The sequence below is a fragment of the Leptonychotes weddellii genome, chromosome 13 (genome assembly GCF_054177405.1).
Source record: "Leptonychotes weddellii isolate Sample4059 chromosome 13, ASM5417740v2, whole genome shotgun sequence".
Lineage (NCBI taxonomy): Eukaryota > Metazoa > Chordata > Mammalia > Carnivora > Phocidae > Leptonychotes > Leptonychotes weddellii.
Genome location: NC_138381.1, coordinates 79212570 through 79233417, shown reverse-complemented (window position 1 = coordinate 79233417; position 20848 = coordinate 79212570). Strand labels below are relative to the sequence as shown.

At 52.5% G+C, this 20848-nt stretch overlaps 1 protein-coding gene across 1 annotated transcript in view; it reads right to left on the bottom strand.

Moving 5' to 3' along the window:
• Positions 1 to 15621, bottom strand: part of LOC102747909 (transmembrane protein 132C) — a 64572-nt gene extending 48951 nt beyond the window's left edge. Inside the window, exon 1 of the mRNA XM_081802412.1 lies at positions 15416 to 15621. Within this exon, the coding sequence (XP_081658538.1) occupies positions 15416 to 15574 (159 nt within the window). The 5' untranslated portion in view covers positions 15575 to 15621. The remainder of the gene's footprint in view (positions 1 to 15415) is intronic.
• Positions 15622 to 20848: the final 5227 nt, after the last annotated feature.

Sequence of the window (20848 nt, the reverse complement as noted above, 5' to 3'; positions counted from 1 at the left end):
TCAGGGAGGGGCGAGTTGTGCATGGGCGTCGGGTGGCGGCTAGACCCACCTGCTGGGGCTCCGTGGGTGCACAATGTGCAGAACCTAGTACTCTTGTCTTCGGCTTTGGACCTTGCTGCAATGTGTGTGCAAAAGGAAAAGAAACTCCCACTTGGGGCAGGATTTGGGGCCAGAAGGTGGTGGGGCGGGATTATGTGCTGCATCAATGCACCTGCTTGGTCAGCCACGGCTGCTCAGAAGTTCTTTCTCGAAATGGAGCTAGGAGATGCCAAGAGCTCTTATAATTTTCTGCTGCAACCAGGAGCGGTGCTCACTCCATTACAGGTTGCTTTTAGTTAACGGTAATCCATTTCAGGGGTCCATGGAACCTGGTAGCAGGTGGTCCCTCAAAGGGAAAACGGGAACTCTCCCATATGTGTGTTCGGAAGGTAGAAGAAACACTTTTCAATAAAATGAATGAATGTGCTGATTTTGACCTTTTTAGACTCCATGGCAAAATCCAGATGGAGGCCAAAAAAAAAAAAAAAAAATCTCATTTCATCTAGCTGTTCTTATAGTAATTTATAAAGCAAAATACCAAGATTAATTCTCATTCAAATCTGTACCCACCTAAGGTTCTTGAAAATGAAATTCCATTAACAATTCTCTTTCGTTTTTACTTTCAGGAATTTTCAGTATGCAGGGACTTCGGCTCTGGTAATTTCTGCACTGGTGCTCAGCGGGGAGTCTGTAAGCATTCTGAAGACTTTTTTTTTTTTTCTCCTCCCATTATAGGACACAATGCAGTATCTTACAAAGTTTGTTTTTTAGAATCTCTTAACATTGTGCAAGCGTGTGTCTGAGATTATATTCACATTTGTAAGCGAGTTTTAAGTCTGATTCAGTGAGTAATTTAAAGTACTCGCCCTGAGTACCTGGATCGCTGACCATGTTTGTGGGTGACACGCACACCCACACCCACACCAGCATTTGTCAGCAAGCTGGAGATGGCTTGTGACTACTACTGCTCAACAGTATTACTTGGAAGAGGAATTATATACTCCTCATATACTTGTTTTCTAATAAATCCTGCCTTCTTGAGGCCCCTTCAGAAGCAAAGAAGTAAAAGGGACACCGTGAATCTCAAGCCACTAATGACAGTGTCTTTGGACTCTGGCAAAACAAAAACAAAAACAAAAACAAAACCCCAAACCCAGAAATCAAAGTCCTTGATTTGGAGCTGAAATCTAAAATGGGAGGACAAGAAAACTAACAAAGAAATGAATATTAGGTAGATAGCATCTCTTCCTCTACAACTAAGGAAAGTGTGTTTTACTTGGTCTGCTGCTAAGTTCAGTCAGGGCTGTCAAGTACAGTTGGGCAGGCTTTGCACTGCACAAGGGCTCCTCATTCAGACTGCAGATATAGTGACTTTTCTGGCAGAGGGAAGTCAAGTGCCTTATGGAAGGGCACCTCTTTCTAAGATGCATAAAGATACTGCTTGGGCCAGTGGTCTGGACCTTGCCCCAAGACATCATGAATTACGAAGAAGAAACACACAGATATTTTCAAAGCTGTCTCCTAAGACAGAGAAGACCAGTTTCTAAATCCAGCCTCGCCTCTTTACTTTTCAATTTCATTACTGAAGGGCATGTTGATTCATGTAGCATGTAAGTAGGAACCTTGATTATTTTGTTCACGCCTTAAACTCAAAGTCCAGAATGCTCACCTGGCACACAGTGGACATCCAGTAAATGTTTGTTCAGTGAACAAATGAACTGATAGGTCATCCTGTACCTGAAGCCACTTCTACAGTCAGCTCGACATCTGCCCTTCACTGTTTTCCCATCACCTTGGGAATATAAGTCATTAATCACGGATTTTGTGGGCAGGGAAGGTAACATGAAGGAGGGAATAATGAGTCCACCATGAAGAGGATTCTAGGTGGAAAGTGAGCAAGTGAATGAATCAAATCCCTGCTCACAGTTAACGCATACATTTATAAAGAACTGTCTTGTTGGGGACTAGGTTTCTGGGTGAGAATCTGAGACACAGTACCACCTTCCCCCTCCCCCAGACACCTGTTCAGCCTTCTTCCCCAGCCCAGGAGTTCTCAAACATGTTGGTCTCAGAGCTGGTCCTGAATTCCTGCCCTTTATTGCTATTTGAAGCCACCACATCCTGGGGTAAATTGTCAAACATCACTAGCTAGCTCCTATGCTATGGTTATGAAAGGGTCTCGGGGACGCCCAGGGGTTTCCATATCCCCTCTGAGAACTACTGCCAAAGGGCGTGCGGAATTTAAGGAGATGTATTCCACATAAGTCCGAGCGCAGAGGGAGCACTGGACTGAAGACGTGGCTGGACGCCAAGGAGGCTGCCCTGTTCCCCCCAGCTGCTCCGTTGTGCAGGTGAACCTGCGGAGCAAAACGTGCTGGTCGCTTCCCTTGGGCTCTCTCGGAGTGTTCTTCCTACTCTGTCGTCTGCTCATTTTCATAGTCTCGGGTCTTGTGCTCACCCAGTAATTAAGGATGCAGTTCCGGCAGATGTGTTGGGACAAAATTTCACATAATATTCAGGAACTTGGAGTAGGTACTTAAAAAGAACATTAATAAAGTCTGTATGGATCAACAAACAATGGGAATTTGCTACTGCGTAGTAAACAAGGCATTTTACTATGAAGGTGGAACAGAAGTTAATTAATTAATGCTACTGTTACTATTGTTATCATAAATAATAATGACCAATATTGATGTAGCATTTACTATGCGCCAGGCACTCTCCCTAAGGGCTTTGGATATATTTGCTGATTTTTTTCAGTAGGCTCCATGCCCAGGACTTTCCCTGTGCCCTCTCCAATTCTTTGTGGTTCTTTTTGGACCTGGCCTCCTTCTGAAGTACACATGCCATGTCTGGCCAATCATAATCAGTGTGGTTGTCTCAGGAATAGGATGTCAACACAAGCTAGAACCAGGATAAAGCCTGAGACTTTTGCTGGAATTCCCGAAGAAAAGGTAGACTTTCTCCTAAGAATGCTAAATTGCTTGGGTGTGAGCCAGGATCTACCTTCGGGAAACCCTGCCTGAGAAAGAGGTCTGCAGACAGAAAAGCATAGCTGGACAAGAGAGACAAATGACCGGAGGCGTGGACTGAGCACCTGGATCCAACCACGCCTGAAGCCATGTGGACAATCTAATTACCTCTCCCTTTGGAGTTAAGCCAGTTGAGTTTGGTTCTTGCCACCTGCTCCAAAATTGTGCTGATAAAATACAAGGAATTAAGAGATCCTTCATTACGCTTTTTTTTTAACCTCAACATACCAGATCATAGACAATATGAAAAAAAATGTAGCCATGCCATTGGCAGGTCCCACAGGAATGACACTGAAGAGTGGACAGATGAATAATGACGAGAAGAGACTGACTCACAGCAGAGCTAGGGCAGAACCTGGACTGACATTGACATTTCCCACTTAGCCACCTTATTACTGTCACTATGTCACTGTCCTGTCCACGAATGTGGCACTTAGCCATGTGTGGCTATTTCCATCAACTAATTAAAGTTAGGTGAAGTTAAAAATTAAATTCCTCTGTCACTCTAGCCAATTTTAAGTGCTTGATGATCTCATGTAGCTAGTGACGTACTGAACAGTGTGGACGAGGAACATTGTTACAGAAGGTGTAACACAAAGCCTTAACAACTGCTTTAAAAGCTTCAAACAGGAACGTTTCCTTCCCAGATCATAACTGAAACTCTGTAACACTTAGGAACACATGGAAGCTATACACATCATTTTAACTCATTGGTTCAATGTGGATATTGGTTGACCACCCACAAGGTGCTGAGCCCCATTAAAGAAGCTGGGGACACAGCAAGATGAGCCAGAGGGGTGTCGGATGGTGGACAGGTCAACAGAAACACACGTAACATCACGTCTGGTAGCGATGGGGGCTGCAAGGGGAAAATCACGCAGGGAAAAGGGGATGGTCTGCAGGAGGTCCTCACGGAGGAGGCAGCTTTGAGCAGAGACCTGGATGGAGCAAGGGAACAAGCCAGGAGAAATCCAAGGGCAGCCGTTCTTGGTCCTGGATGTGCACCTGAATCACCTACGGAATGTTCAAGCTCAGATGCCTGACTCATGATGCTGATATCATTCACTTGGGGGTGGGGGTGGCCAGAAGGCTCCCCCTCCCCCACCGCACCCCCAGCCCAGGGGATTCTAACGGGTGGTCCAGGCACCACACCCTGATCCAGGGAAGGGGTCTCCAGGTGCGCCAGGAGCACCCACGTCACCTGGGGCTGGTTAGCGGTTGGTGCAGATTCTTGGGCCCCACCCACCAAGCCACTGAGCCGGAGACCCCGTGTTTGCACCAGCCCTCCAGGGCGTGCTGCCCGTGCTCAGGGTTCAGAGCCACCCAAAGAGCCCATCCACTCTCCTTTCTTAGTCCACAACTGGCTTTTGAGTTCGCAGGATGATTCATAAAAGCTGTCCAAAGGACCCTGTGTGGCGTGCAAACTCCATTGTTGTCTGAGAAATGAAGGGATGATGCTCTCAAATGGGGCCAGACACACATAGTATCTGTAAGGGAGGTCGGGATGGCTCCTCAGAATCCATTACGTCCACACAGACACAGGGTCTCTGTTCTTTCCCCCCAGAATATTTCCTTTTCCCTCCTGTGTGACAGTTACTCACACTGAGTTACAAACTCACCCCCGGATCAACGCTCTAATATGTTTCCCACGCGGCCGTAATTATGGGGCCGCAGAACACAGGTTGGTGCTTCCTTCACGTTGGCCTCGGCGTCACGAATCACGCACCAGACAGCTAGAATAATGCACCTGCCTTTCGGCTGGATACACCTGAGTAACAGGTGTTTACGGGCGGCTTCCGTGACCAAGTGATGGAGAGGACAACAAACAGTCCTTCACCTCCAGGGGCTTATACTCGGGATGGGGAAGACAGACCCGGGCATACATTCACTCACTGGCAGCCCCTTATTAAGCACTTACTGTGTACCAGGCACAGGCGTAGATGGTACTGATGGAGTGACCCCTGCTCTCGTGGCGCTGACAACCCAGTGGGGAAACTCAGGCAAAGAACATATGAATAAGTATGCTCTTTCCATCATGTTGTGAAGGAAAATCAAGGTGATCAGGGCAGAGAGTGACTGAGCTGTGAGTTTAGGTAAGGTAACTGAAGTCAGCCAGAGGAGATTTAAGTGGGGACCTGCCCAGTGTGAGGAGAAACGCAGTATGGAATCTGGAGAGGCTCCAGGCACAGGAAACAGCCAGTTCAAAGGCCCTGGGGCTGCAGCACACAGGAAGGGGAGGCAGAGGTCATTAGCTCAGAGAGTAGCCGTGGGTGGGACATGGAGGGCCATCGAGGTCCTGGTGAGGCCCATGGCACAGACCAGGATCCCTCACTCCCTGATGTGGAGGCCTGACTCCCCGGCTGCTGGGTGCCGGGACGTGGACGGGAGCCCAGCCCTGCAGTGGGAACGTGTCCGAACCCTCTGAGGTTAGAGGCATGGGAACGGGAGAACCGGGCATGCAGGGGACTGTCCAGGATGCCAGCACACAGGGACGGCCTTTTACACCTGTTGTGTTCTTTGCTGTTTCCCCAGCCGGGCACTGAGCCGGCCTGCGGTGAATAGAGGGCGGAAGGTGGTCGAAGGTAAGGGGCTCGGGCCCCAGTGAAGTGGGTGTGAACCCCAGCGGCCACACAGCCCACATTCGGGGAGGCACGAGGGTGGTGGAGGCAGGCAGTAAGTAAGAACGTGAGACGGGTAAGGATAAAACAGTGATTTTGTCAGATGTGATGGACCGGGGACTCGGAGCCTCCATAGCTGGGGTCCCGGCAGGCAGCTGCGGATGCTGTCAGGGGCAGGAGGGTCCAAGGAGACCCTCATGCAGTGAGTGAGCTTTGAGCTGACTCTGGAGTGGTGAGAAGGAGGCTTTCAGGAGGGGACCCAGCACCCGGAGAAGGAGAAGCAGGTCTACTTCCTCCCTCCCGCCCCCGCCTGGACCGTGAACCGGACCCCGCCCCCCTGGGAGAGTCCAGCCACTGGCCCAGGGGCCGCTCTTCCCTGAGGGCTGAGCCCCAGCCGTCAGGCTGGAGGGTGAGAAAATCGGGCCGGTGGGGAGGGACCTACAGAGGTCCCAGCAAGGTCCCAGACAGCAAGGACAAAGATGCCCAGTGGGGCGGGTACAGCAGCCCCTAAAACTGCCTACAGCGGTGGGTGCTTAGGAAGGAGAGGTTTGTGCTGGTGCATCTCTCCTGCCCCTGGGCTGGGTGATGTGGGGGCAGGGGCGTCCCTTCTGGTCCCCGGGCTGGGTGATGTGGGGGCAGGGGCATCCCTTCTGGTCCCCGGGCTGGGTGATGTGGGGGCAGGGGCGTCCCTTCTGCTCCCCGGGCTGGGTGATGTGGGGGCAGGGGCGTCCCTTCTGCTCCCCTGGGCTGGGTGATGTGGGGGCAGGGGCGTCCCTTCTGCTCCCCTGGGCTGGGTGATGTGGGGGCAGGGGCGTCCCTTCTGCCCCGGGCTGGGTGATGTGGGGGCCAGGGCTTCCCTTCTGCCCCCCCAGCTGGGTGAAAGGAGCTGAGGGTCCCCTTTTCCCAGCAAGTTGAGTGATGGAGGCACTGAGGTGAAGATTTACTTCTCCATGGCCCCAATTTTTAGCCCGTTTTGGGTCACGGGCACCACTGGCTGGTAAGGTCGAAGAAGCCCTTCTCAGAATAAAGATTTTAAATGGATACAGTAAAAGAAAGGCTGACAAAAGGAACTAATTTCAGATCTAGTAATCCACGTCCTTCCCCATTACTGCACGAAGTAATAAGATCTAGTGTCGAGTGTAAAAATGAGCATAATTTCAAATTAGTGAAGAGTATGAATGGGACTTCAAGATATCCGTATCAGCTGTCATTTGACGAAAACCCATAGAGCTCGCTCGGGGGTGGCTGCCGCAGCGTGGGGCCCGTGGTCTGCGTTCCCTGGGAGGGAACCCTGGATTCCCAAGCACAGGTTTGGGACAGAAGGTGCAGCTCGCCCCAGGCAGGTTGCTGCACCTGCCTGAAGCTCTCTGGGACCCTGGGTCTTCTCTGTAGGTCCCTCCCCACCGGCCCGATTTTCTCACCCTCCAGCCTGACGGCTGGGGCTCAGCCCTCAGGGAAGAGCGGCCCCTGGGCCAGTGGCTGGACTCTCCCAGGGGGGCGGGGTCCGGTTCACGGTCCAGGCGGGCGGGGGGAGGGAGGAAGTAGACCTGCTTCTCCGGGTGTGCTCCCCCCGCCCTCGCCTCCAGCCAAGATGATTCTAACTGGCCGGTGGGTGAACATTTCTGTACTAACCGCCATGGCTTTACGGTAAGGTGAATGGAGGCACAGACGGGTCAAGTCACTCGTCCAGGGTCACACAGCCACTCAGAGGAGGCGCTAGGACTCACGTCAACATACTTGGCTCCGGATTCCTAGTCTATCCTGAACGCAGAGAAAATACTGACGGAATGGTAGAGTCCGTGGCGCTGGGCACGGTGGAAAGGGCGAGGCTGGTGTGCAGAGGGCGTGTAATCAGCCAGCGCTAGGGCCTGAGCTCTGTCCCGGGCTCCTCTCCCGGGCCCAGAAGGTCCTGCCGGGCCTTCTGCTGATGTTCATGGGGGGATGTGGGATGATTTTTCTTTGTCTTTTTTTCCCTCATTTCTTTCTTGCTTCTATGTTCCCCACCTCTATGTCTTCTCCCCAGTGAAGTTATCAAATTTTTTTTTAAGGATTTATTTATTCATTTTAGAGAGGGAGGATGAGCGCGAGCGGGGGAGGAGCAGAGGGAGAGAGAGAATCTCGAGCAGACACCGCACTGAGCGTGGAGACTGACTAGGGCTCGATCTCACGACCTGAGATCATGACCTGAGTCGGATGCTTAAGGGACTGAGCCTCCCAGGCGCCCCTGAAGTTATATAATCTTTAACATTAGAACACATGTTTTACTTTCTAAGTAAAGTAAGTAAAATAACGGGAGGGGCGCCTGGGTGGCTCAGTCCTTAAGTGTCTGCCTTCGGCTCAGGTCATGATCCCGGGGTCCTGGGATCGAGCCCCGCGTCGGGCTCCCTGCTCTGCAGGAAGCCTGCTTCTCCCTCTCCCACCCCCCCTGCTTGTGTTCCCTCTCTCACTGTCTCTCTCTGTCAAAAAATAAATAAAATCTTAAAAAAAAAGGGGCGCCTGGGTGGCTCAGTCCTTAAGTGTCTGCCTTCGGCTCAGGTCATGATCCCGGGGTCCCGGGATCGAGCCCCGCGTCGGGCTCCCTGCTCAGCGGGAAGCCTGCTTCTCCCTCTCCCTCTGCCCCTCCCCCTGCTCGTGCTCTCTCTCTCTCTGTGTCACATAAAGAAATAAAATCTTTAAAAGGAAGTAGAATAACGGGAGGTCTAAACGTGGGTGAGGTCTGAGCATCCCTCTACCCCAGCCATGCTTTGCTGCTGGGGAAACCCGCCCAAGCTGCTGGGGGTGGCAGCATGAACGCCAGCGCCGACCGCTCCCACCGGCTGGGCATTTCCTCCTTTCTGGCAGGTGGTGGGTAAGGGGTCACTCCTCAGATAATTCGTTGGTAACCCTGAAAACATTCCTTCCCAGTCAAAAACAGCTTCAGACGAGTCACCGACTTGTTTTTAGACAGAGACCCATGCTAGTCAGCTGGAGGGAGGGGTGTTTCTAAATTGAATTCCACAGTAAATCTCTAGCTGTGAAAAGAAAATACTTATTCTGCCCATATAGTTATTTTTCAACCCAGCAAACATTTTTCAATTGCCCGAGAGCATTGAAGCCATCCTTAAAACACTCTCGGGGGAGTCACAATATATAATTTCCAAGTAGGAAAAGGAGCATGAGTATCAGGGTAGGATGTTTCTGGGAAACAATAAAACATTATTTTTCTATTGTCTCTTTAAAAATATTATTCTCCAATCCCCGTCAAAGGAGACGTCTCTCAGTTCTTTGAAATGTCTGCTGATGCCTTCTCGAACCCGGACGATATTGCCGACGCACTTCCCCATGGACCCCCAAGCAGAGCGAAGCCATTCATCACTTGCAGATTGACAAGCGGGTCCAAGAGCATCTGGACAATGCCCCCCGCCTGCTAATGCCCGTTCTGCCCCCATACCGGGTTCTGCGAACTTAGCAGGGAAAGGATGCCAAAGAGCTGCCGCAGGATGCTGTCGGGTAGAACAATCCAACCACCGGGTACAGAGACCCCAAAAGATCCCATAACCTGTACGTTTAGTGTTAATTCTCTATGAAGAGAGGATGAATGTGGTCAGGACCCCTTCCTGACCATGTCTGCTTCTGAGGACGATCGTGAACTAGAAGGGAGCATGGAGCCTGCTTCCCTCAGGGTCCTGGCTGGAAACAGGGGGCCGCCTCAAGGGCTGGGTCAGAGGATGGGTAATGACGGGCTCTTCACAGAGCCATGGGCAGGAGCAGAGGGAGTAGCCGGGGATGTGCTGCTGGGAGCTCTTAGGAGCCCCAGATCTGGGGGCAGGGGGAGGCAGCCAGTTCCTGGAGCCCAGAGGAAGGAGAACCACAGAAAACAGGGTCCCCCACAGGACAGGAGCTGTAGGCTGAGAAGACCATGCCTCTGGCAGACTTGCAGCAAGATAAGGAGGGACGAGGACATCAACATAGCTTTTTGGGGTCACAATTCAACCCACAACAGGAGCCTCCATCTCTCTCTGCTCTGTCCAATCACCTCCAGTGCCTCCCGCTGGCTGGACCCCACCAGAAGCCAGAGGGCCAGAGAGGCTGGAGGCTGCAGTCCACAGAGGCCAGCCCCCCAGGGCCCAGAGCTAGGCAAAGCAGGAGGGCAAACTGCTGCCTCCCTCCCCGCCATCCCCCCCGCCAGCCAATCTCCCTTGCTGCACACTTGGCCTGGGGCTCCCGGCATTTCTCAAACCTTAATGAATCTCCGTGACGCCCCAGAGAGGTGAGGATTAAGATCATCATTCTGCAGATGTGAGAACAAGTAGCAATCTCTTCTTTAAACAGCCCTGGCGACAGCCACTTTATTTTAAATTTGATTTTATGCGGAGAGATGGGGACACGTTCTAGGAATTTTGAAAGCTTTATATAAGGGAAAAAAACCCCCAAATTCCCACCATGTTTCAGGGGTCAAGGAAAATGATTTCATCTTAAGTTTGCAAAGGCAAAAAATGGCGATTGTTTGAAACTCTTCAAAATTTGGGGTCAATCTCGCCACCTCCCAGGAAACTCAATCTGGGACTCAGTAGTCAGTCCTGGAGCAAAAGGTCTCTTCCTACACCTGCCCAAATGAGGTGTTCCTGCTTACTCTAGACTATGCATTAAATTTAGTTTTTTATTTTTAAATAAACACTAGGGAGAAACACGGAGGCACTAACAGAACAAGAAACATGCTCCACTCCTTTGCCCTGCGTTACCTGTCTTCAGGTAACAGCACCTTACTGATACCTGGTCCTGTCCTGTGAGCTATCTACCTGTCTGCTGTCCTTTGGCACCCCCAGAGTGTAGGTACCCTCAGAGTGTCGGCCTCCCCAGAACATCAGCCCCTCCTAGAGTGTGAGCCCCCCTCAGCTTCAGCATCCCCAGAGTGTAGCTACTCCCAGACTGTCAGCACTCCCAAGCTGTTGGCGCCCCCAGAGTGTGCATGCAGTGTGGGCAGGGGCTGGGTGGGGACTGGAGGGAGGGGTGCTTGAGGCCACAGAGCTGAGACCTGGGGCTTTCCTGCCTCCAAGCAAAGAAAGGACCCTTTGCCAAGAAAGCGGGAAAGGGGTGAGGTAATGTCGGCTTTGCAGGTCAGTGCTCTCCACACGAAGTAGTGCCAAGGGACCATGTGGCTCAGAGACTCCTGCCTCGATGTCTCACTTTGCAGGAGAGCTGAAGCCCTTCCCCCTTCCCATCTCATCTACTCCCTGGGAGCTGGAGCCTGCAGCTGAGGGGGATCCAAGGCCACTGAGGAGTCGCTGGATTCCCGCCTTTCTCACCTGGATGAGGAAGGCGTTTGAGAAGGCCTGATTTGAAGGTGAGAACTTCCCCAACAAGGCATCTTTCCCATCTGGCAATCCTCTATTTGACCTTTCTGATGTTTGTATTTCTTTAGAATGAGCGACCACTGGAGGGAGTTTACTTAATTTTTTCCAAGACCTGACCACTTGACTCACCGGCCGCTAACAGGTAATATAGAGATTTGCTTCTTGTTTACTTTTTTTTTTTAAAGCTTCTCATCTCCTAGTCAAGCTTCAGTTCTATTTGTTAGTTGATTCCAATAAAACTTGACATTTTTGCTACTTAAAACTGTACTAAAGTTCATTCTAGAAAAAAAAAATTAAAAATAATAAAACTGAGACTAGAAGTTGCTCCCAACTGCCTTACTTGCTGGCTGCCTGTCATCATAGTTCCAAACTTCTCACGCTGCTCTGCACAGCTGAGGTCAAACCGTACCTTGCAGGGGATGCAAACTGAGGACATCACCGAGCACCTAAATACAGACCTGCCGTCTCTGCCCCAGGGCAGCCACGTGAGTCCATCAAAGATCGTTTGGATGAAGCCAGTTCAAACTCACAGTTACTTGCAAACAAAGGGATTCTGGGTATGACAGAAGTAGTCACTCCATTTTACCTTAAAAGCATTACAAAAACACAATAACCGCAATAATCACATCTTGCTTGGAAGAGGGCTTTCTTGTGGCCCCTTGAAAAGTATGGCAAAATAATATCTCCTATCCTTACCGTGATTTCGCTTTTAACAGTATCTGAAAGCCTTATCTTTTTAAACTAAGTAGGACAGGAGCTAAGCACTTACACCCTAGAAGTGATGCTGATGTTCCAGGTCACAGATCTGCTACTTTTCTCCCTAAAGGGCCAGATAGAAAGTATTTTAGGGTTTGCCAGCCAAGAGGCAACACTGAGCCTATTAAGAAGCCCCTTATATAACCGCTTCCAATGCAGCTACTTGGAAATACAAAAACCATTCCCAGCTTGCAAGGTGGACAAAAACAGACAGCGGACTGAGCCTGCCCCAGGGGCTACATAGATTTGTTGACGCCTCTTCCTGGACGTGTAAAGTCCAGAGGAATCATTCTTCAACCTCCACGTATTAGCAGCTCCAGGCCGTAGATGATGCCTTCTGCGGTGAGGCTGTGCTGGGCGTGTCTGTCCGCCCCTGCCCCTCGGCGGCGGCCAGAGCTTCCCATCATGCACTACGCGCCCCAGCTCTCCGGCTCTGCACCTGCTCCACGGGCACAAGCTCCCCAGGCTCCGCCAATCAGAGCATTCGGCTTCAGCGATTGGCTTCGGGTTGGCCACGTGCCCCGAGCCGAGCCAATCAGTGCTCCTCAGAGCGGGTCCCAGGAGATCGGCCTGAGTGTCGGCCGCCCGGCTTTCGCTCTTCTCCTGCTGGACGCGAGGCTCTGACGGGGTCAGCCCAGCACTGCCCGGGCCACCCTGGGGACAAGCCTCGTGTGTGGTGACTCTAACTGGGCGCCACATGCAGAGGGAAGCGGAAGGGGACGCCAGCTTCCATGATGACATCGTTTGCTCCGCGCGCGGTCTGCAGCCCTTTAAAGTCACCCAAGTCGGGCCTCCGGAATGAGACTCTGCGCGTGAGCACAGTCTCCGGGGGACCTCAACGCGCAGTAGCTTGAGACCACTTTTCTAGACGGTTCGGTTCCACGAACCCCGTGGGCGTCGGGCTGCGGGTGATCTGTGTAACTGAAGAGCTCTGGCTGATCTGTTTCCGGGAACCCATCGTACAGTTCAGCCAAGTGGGGCTCTTGCCCACAAGCTCTTAGCAAGGCAGGCTGAAAGCAGCAATAGGGGAGTGATGGCTTTGGTGCTGCTCAGTCTGCAGGTCTGGCACCCACGGGTGCCTGCCTCCCACCCCCCGGGGTCCTCACTGAATTTGTCAGGTTGGGGCCCCAACAATCATTTCTTTTTTTTTTTTTTAAAGATTTTATTTATTTATCTGACAGAGAGAGACACAGCGAGAGAGGGAACACAAGCAGGGGGAGTGGGAGAGGGAGAAGCAGGCTCCCCGCAGAGCAGGGATCCCGATGCGGGACTCGATCCCAGGACCCTGGGATCATGACCTGAGCCGAAGGCAGACGCTTAACCAACTGAGCCACCCAGGCGCCCCCAACAATCATTTCTAAGGCCTCCTAGGTGACTCACAGGTGCAGCCAGAGTTGAGACACCACTCTTTGAGTTCTGCTGTGGTGGGGATCGGTACGCGTTTTCCAGAAAGGGCCGTCAGTGCATACTTCAGCCGTGGTGGACCACTCCTCACCTGCCACAGCTGCTCGTTCTTCCTGTGGCCAGCCAAAGTGGCCATAGAGCATGCAGAGCTGGATGGGTGTGGCTGCGTGCCCCTAAACTTGGCTTAGAGAAATAATCAGAGGCTGGGTGTGGTCCTGGGGTCGTACTTCGCTGCTTCCTGTCCACAGAGTGACTTCGTTATTTGGATAAAAGGCATTTCAACTCCTTGCATGCCAGATATCAGGAGGGGCCTTGTGTCCGTTTGCTTCCCGGTATCCATTCTCAAGTTTTCTAGCGAAACAATCCTGAAAGCTCTCTGCTCTCAAACTCACGTGGTTTGTGCAGCTGACCCATATCTTGGTTTGGGCTTTCCTGGAAGGATTCCACTGCAAGTGGTTTATTGTGAGGTGCGGGCAACATCTGTTGGGGAGTGGGGAAGTGGGACAAGGCACACGGGACCATGGCGGGCATTACCCAGCAAGGGGCCTCGGGCTGTGATTGCAGCCTAGTTGCACTGGGCCGAGGGGAGGCAGCACTGTGGAGCTCCTGCCTCACCGTCAACCCCCAGGCGGGCCCAGGGAGCTGGACTCAGTGTCTGCCCGCTCCCGGGAGCCGCAGTGCGGAGAGCTTCCTGGGTGCGGGTATGCTGATCCCTCGGGGTCTGTGCCCTGCTGCACAGGTGGGAAGGACGGCTTTGGGTGCCAGGCAGAACTCTCAGGCGAAAATGAGCTGGTGCTTGAGGTGGAAGGCGAGGCGAGGGCAGGGCGGGCGACCCACAGCGTCTGTTTCAACCCGCGCAGACTCTGGGGGTGTAAGCCTGTCACGGGGGCTGCTTCGGGGAGACAGCATGACCCCAGAGGAGTCGTCGTGGCAGCGAAACCTTTGTCGGGGTTTCTGGAAATGAGCCAGGTGCCCTTCCTGGGCTCGAGGCTTGAACCGTTTGGCAGGAGTATCAGCTGCCATGCTGCCATCATGAGTAGATGCAGAGGGAAGCCAAGAGGCAGAATAAAACAGTCCTGGAGACGGAGCTGAGTCCTGATCAGGCAGATGGGAGGCCAGGACGGATCCTGGACTCGGAGTCGCATAAGCCAGAAGATTCTCGCTGTGCTTACGCCAACTGGGTGGTGTTTCGTCACATGGAACCCAAAGAATCCTAATTGATACATTTCCCAGCTTGGTATCAGTGAAGCCTGCTTATGCCAAAGCTGAACAGAAATTAGTTTCACAATTTCTGTGCCAGGCTCCATGTGAGGGAGGGCGAATTCTGGCAAAGACACTTGTAGCTGAACGTCAAAGGACTCTCCACGCACCTCTGAAACGCCATCCTTTTGGGCCTCCTGGCAGGGCGTCTCCGTGGGGCGGTGCTGAGCACGGCAGGTGCAGGTGAGCGACCACAGAGCAAAACTGCCGTGTGGCTTATCACCATTCTCTCTCCCTTGCTCATTCCTAGCAGCCAGAGGGTCGAGCCAGAAGTCACGGCTGGGTCTGTGCATACTGTGTCCATGCCGTGGTCCGTGTGGGTCAAGGCCATGTTGACATGCCACGCGGTGAGGCGCAGACCGTGGTGCTCACCCAGCCCTTCCCCTGCACCCTCTGGAGTTCTGACGGGGCCACGGGACTCCTTAGGACTAACAGCGTGTGTGTGTGGGGGGGGGGAGAGAGTCACATGTCATTTCCAGGCCATTGCTTAGAAAAGCATGTGACTCTCCAACCGCCCCTTCCTCTGTCAAGGAGACCACGAAGGCCACGTATTCCTGATGTTATAGCTGTAGGACGGTGAAGGGCCCATCCATCGAGGCCCCCGAGACCCCGCATGGAGCAGAGCCCCCTACCACTTCGGCCATGCAACGTTAGCTAGAATCACTGGGGTCATGTGCAGCGCCTGAACCTCTGTGGTCGTTTGCTGTGACCGCCCTGCTGGCTTCTCTGACGAATATGCAAAGTGGCCTCCCATCTCCTTCTAACAGAGAACAGAAGGCCAGACAGGACTGGGGCAACTAGAGGCGAAGGAAGTGCGTAACAAACTGGGACGCAGTTACAGCGAGGGTTGTGAGGGAAGCAGGAAGGTAACCGAGGTTCAGAAATGACACAGTGACTCCCCGAGGCACCGGCACTGGCGTCCTGGGCCAGCAGGAAGCCCACAGGGGCGCCATCGGGCCCACACGGGTCTTACCGTGGCCAGGGGAACGATGCCAGCCAGGTCCTTCTGGCTGATGAAGATCTCGGACACAGCGCTGTCTGTGGTCGCTCTCCGTGGATATTCCACCTGCCAGGCGATGGGCTGCGTCCCCGAGAGGCTGCTGAAGCTGGCTATTTCGAAGTTCATCTGCATGACCTCGCTGAACAAGCTGCTGCTTCTGCAAAAGGAGCAAAGGAGAATGGCTTTGAGCCGACTTTGTCCCGTGGAAGGGTCCTTCTCTCCCTCTGCCCCTGCCCCTGTCATAGCTGTACCTAGAGTCTAAGGAAAAAGCCACCACCTTTCCGGGGCAGCCCCTGGACGGGGCGCCACCCCCACATTAGGGCTGCGGATGGCTGGAACGGAGCAGCACCCACAGTGGGAGGAGCTGAGCGAGTCTGAGCATGGGGTGTTGGCCGGTGTCTTATGACTCCTCCGACCACGGGAACCCGTCGGCCCCACCCCTGCAGGATGAGCCTGGAGGACCTGGGACCTAAACGGACTCTTTTTCAGCTCAGTTCCACGGGTGTGCCCCGCACTGCAGGCCTAGCATTTCCTCTGGTTCTAGAGAGGCAGAGAAGCACAGAAGGGCCCTGGGCGCTCCCCTGCAGCTGGATGCAGCCCCGAAGTGGGTCAGACCCGTCCTCGGGGACGCAGACCGGGAAGCCAGTGAGGACGCGGCCGCTGCAGGGGGGTCTGGGCAGGTGTGGGCTCCTGGCTTTTCTGGGGCAGCAGTGGGGGCGGTTCGTGCTCACGGGCCCTCGGGTCCTGGTGCCAGGGGGACGGGACGAGTGTTCTTTGTGGGAGCCCCGCAGAGCCGGCAGGTGTCCTGCCTCTTTCCTCCCCAGATGCCTTGTCCCCGGCTCGTGTCAGTGGCTCTCCTGCAGACGGTGTGAACTGCCTCGCATCCTCTAACACACCCCCTTCTGCTTCGAGGGAGGAGCTCGTTGGCTAATGTGACTCTCCGGTGCCCAACGAAGCCTTCCAATCAATACCCTAAATCTGAGGGGACCCCACATAGCTGTATTTTGAGCAAGCTTGCCCCAGCGATCATGATGCTTTTGGAACTAGTGAAGGTCTAAGCTTCTCATTTTTCAGACAATGAATTTAAGGCCCAGAAAGGGGAAAGGCTTGCTCACCACCACACAGAGCCAGATGGAAGGTGGCATCTCCGGACCCCCCATCCCATGTCCTCCTCCATGGCAGCTGGAGGTCAAGTGAGGAATCACAGGACACCGAGCGAGTGGCTCCCATGCAGGGGGTGGCAAACAGAGGCCCGGGGGCCGAATGCAGCCTGCTGCCCATTCTCATAAATCATTTCATTGGAACACGGCCCCGTGTGTGCGTTTACATTTGTCTCTGGGGCTTTCGTGCCGCAAGAGCGTGGTTGGGAAAGGGCATTAGGTAGTGGATGGCCGGCGGCGCCCCAAGTCTTTGTTATCTATACCTTCATGGAAAAGTTTGCCAGCCCTTGTTTTAGGAGGTCAGCAAAGGGGAACTTGGAGAGGTTCCTGGAGCTGTTGAACCGGTAAAGTTGTTACTGGTGGAAATGAGAAGGAAGGGCTTTCCGGGCATGCGAGGGGGTCTGTAGGGTGGGCAGGATTCTGAGGAGCTGGGCACTGCAAGGGGGTGGTGGCAGGTCACAGCATGTCTAGCTGCATCCGCTGGGAAGGCCACATGGCTCCAGGTGAACCGAGGGGAATTTTCTATAGCATGTCAAGAAGGAAACAAGTATGCTTCAAAACGGCATCCCCACCGTGTGTGGGTCCCCCTCTGAAGGGTGCTGGAGAAGCCCTTCCCTTTGCTGGGGCCATAAGGACACACCCACCCAGTCTTTGGGGGCACTTGTTCAGCAGCCAGAATGCTACTTCTCCACCTCATCACCCTCAGCCCTGCTCCGTGGCTGGGGCAGGGGGAGACAGGGAGGTCGCCACACTTCCCAAAGCCCTGGGACTTGTGAAAGCTGCCTCATGGTCTCTGGGCCAGCAGCGGGGCCCAGAAAATCACAATTTATGAGATGCTGGATATCCCTCTGGGAGGGAACATCAATCCAGCATTTGGAGCATCAATCCATGAGCTGTGCAATCTCAAGAATGAATGACTTGCCTTGGAAAATGAGGGAGAAGTGTCTGGAGTCTGGAGCGTTTCCAAACTAAGAGCCTCATACTTGGTCTGGCAGCTGAGGCCTGCAGGGATCTGAGCCTCCAGAAATCCTTCCTACCAGCTCTGGCCCAGTCTCTCTCTTCCCTGGGTGACAGGCATGCCTTTATTTGGGGGGGGGGGGCTGTTAATCTTGCTCTCTTAGCAAGAACACTCGCCTTGGCGTCTCCTTAACCACAGCAGAGCTGGGCACAGGTTGAGACATCAAGGCTGTTCAATGGACTCTGCAGACTTCCTTAGTGATGGATGAGGCGCAAGTCCACCTATCCCAAGACCCATCATGGCCCCACTGGGATACACTTGAGTTGGCAACACGTCTCAGCCTACACCCATCTTCGTTTTGTTATAAAACTCTTTTTTGAGCATCATACCAGCTGACACCAGCTTCTGAGACTAAGTTTTGTCATCTGGACAATCAAAATGATGGGATTCCCATTGTCCAGGGAGGAGACGGGCATGCAGAAGGGGCCGGCATGACTTACCCTGGCCATGTCCTCCTCCATTGCACTTATGGGAACAGAGGGTGCAGTGTTGAACAGGAGGAAAGAGAAGTGGTGTTTGCTGTTCTGACTTCGAAAGCTATTATGTTATATGATTTTTGTGAACAATGGGTCACCTTCCTAGGGTATTCTGCTCAAGGTAATGTAAGAATAAGGACAACAAGCCTTTGTGTATGAAATGTTCCCTGTGCACCAGGCACTGGACCAGGTCCCATGCATCTGTTATTTCAAATCCCAATAAAAACCCTTTCGGAGGTAATTATGGTTCTTATTTTGCACAAGTACCAGAGCAGAGACTTTCTTGTGTTCCTGCACCCAGTGTCGATGTTTGCACTACTTGGTCCTCAACCATGGATGGAAGGCAATGACCAGCAGGCGTCCATTGGAAAGCTGTGACAGCCCCCTCCTTCCCTTCCTACCATGTGTGAGTCAACTAAACTGACTCATGGTTTCAAGATAGAAAACATTTCAAAAGTCACAATTTTTTGGGGGGGAAACTCCAGCTTTCGATGGAGCTGGGCAGAGTCCTGGGTCATAGGGACACCAGGGTGGCACCGGGGGCAGACATCTGACCCCTACTTGCAGGAGGCTTCAGACCTCAGACCAGGAGAGAAGAAGCTGTTCTGTGTCCGCAGTGACCTCAGGAACGTGTGCGAGAGGGAGGCCAGGCAAGACCAGCCCAACAGCAAGATGAACCCCGGGGAGGCTCTGGATGAAACATTCTGACTCAAGACAAGGAATTCCTTTGGGAAGAAAGAGAATCAGCTCCCTCGCTGGTTCACTTCTGTGCAGTCCTGCCTCTTCCTACTCTCCCTCACCCCACACGGCTTTCAGCCGTCTCATCTCCAAACACCGCATAATGGGATATATCCAAATTAAAATGAATTGAGCCATATTTTGAAAGGGGAGACTTCAGGGGCGCTAAGGGGAGAAGGCCACAGGGTGGCTGTGGTCGCCGGCTCTGTTCGGAACGGGCACGTCGCCACGTCACTCCAACCAACGGCTACCGTGTGGATCATGACAGATTGTTTTTTTCTGGAGTTTCTCTATAAAATCTCTGGATTTTAAAATTTAAGAAGCTTAACCTTGTAGCCATGATGTGGCTCAAGCCGTTGGCTGTCAGTTTGCTCTCTCTGGCTGCAGAAAGGGGTGCTCTTGTATTCTGGAGGCAACATTTCATACAAGAGCCACACGTGGAGGTGCAGATGCTGGCCCCGAAGATGATGCAATGGGATGATTTTCAAACTGCGATGCCAGGACCCTTAGCATACCGAGGCGGTGACGGGGGTGGCCGTGGGACTGGAGGTGGCCCTTAATGTCATCCCCTTGTGCCCTTTACTTCTGCAGCAGGAAAAGCAGCTCCAACCTGACATGTTGTAATGCTGGGCCTCCAGGAAGTATTGATTTAAAAGATGAAGGAAGAAATAGGAGGAGGGAAAAGGTGGGAAGGAATGAAGTGAGAGACAGAGGGAGGAAGGAGGGAACTAGGGGGTTAGAACCAAGGCTCTAATGTGGGACTCTGCCAAGGAAACACAGCATGTGGTATGATCATGCTGTGGGCTTCCAGACAGACTTCCTGAGTTCAAATCCTGGCTTCACTCGCTGGGTACAGATGCACAAGATGCACAACTCAGCCTCCTTTTCCCTATTTGCAAACTTGGGATGCTGCTCCTTCCCATTTCATAGAGTTGATATGGGGATAAGCAAATGAGTGAATAAGTGTCATGCACTTAGTACAGTTTCAAAATAGCAAATATCAGTAAATGTTAGCTGTTTTTGTTTTCAGCAGGACTTGAAACTGCGCTTGTTCTCAGTGACTTGATGTCTGATTGCCTGAAGTCACCTTTACATCATGCCCCCTAGGGCTGGTCCAGGAGCTCCCTGAGAACAAGCCACAGTAGAGAAGCTCCTGTCCACCATTCCTTGCAAACTGGGATCCATTCAGACTTGCATTTACTCAGTAGCTGTCCCTGTCAGACATGGCACCATGTTACACCACATGTCTCTGGAATATGGAGACCAAGAAAGGAAGAAATTTGCCTGCAGTTCTGTCTGTGGTCAGTGCCCTCCTGCTGTCTCTGAGCTGACAGAAATATTTGCTAAGCTTTGTCTTGAAGGGACTAAGAGCCCTCCATGCCCGCCCATCTGGGGCTTGTGATACTGTTGGAGTAATAAAGAGAAGAATTTAAACACTTAAGTGACTCCAGAGAGCGCCCAAGAACCACCACTTGGTAAATCAATAGTGTAGATTTATTGCAGTAACTCTTGAAAGAAATTTTCGAAATTGGCTTAAAAAAAGCTCTTACTCAAAAACAAATAAATTCCCCCAATAGTCATAATAAAGTTTGGACCACTGGAAACCCAATTTACCAAACCTTTTAGCTATTGAATTCTATCTTGTAAGAAAATGGAGTCTGGGGGGCGGGGTGTGAAGAAGCCAGTAGGGCTCTACCTCTCCACTACGGGGTGTACGGGATTTTATCAGCCACTGTAGACAGCATAATGCCTACAGAAAGAAATGAGGCGAACAAAATGAAGAAATCAACCTTATAATAGGGAAGCCAGTCCGGGAGAACAGTAATTCAGCCCAGGCTTTTATTTTATTCATTCTACTTCATGTGAATTTCATGAAGGCAAAGGACACACACTTCCCCTCCAGGAAGACTTTATTAGATAGTCCCATTGACCCCAAGGTCAACACCCACGCCCCGCTGCTATCTGGGAGCTCTCCGTGGTGCTGAAGGGTATCGGTTCAGGATGCGCGTTGCAA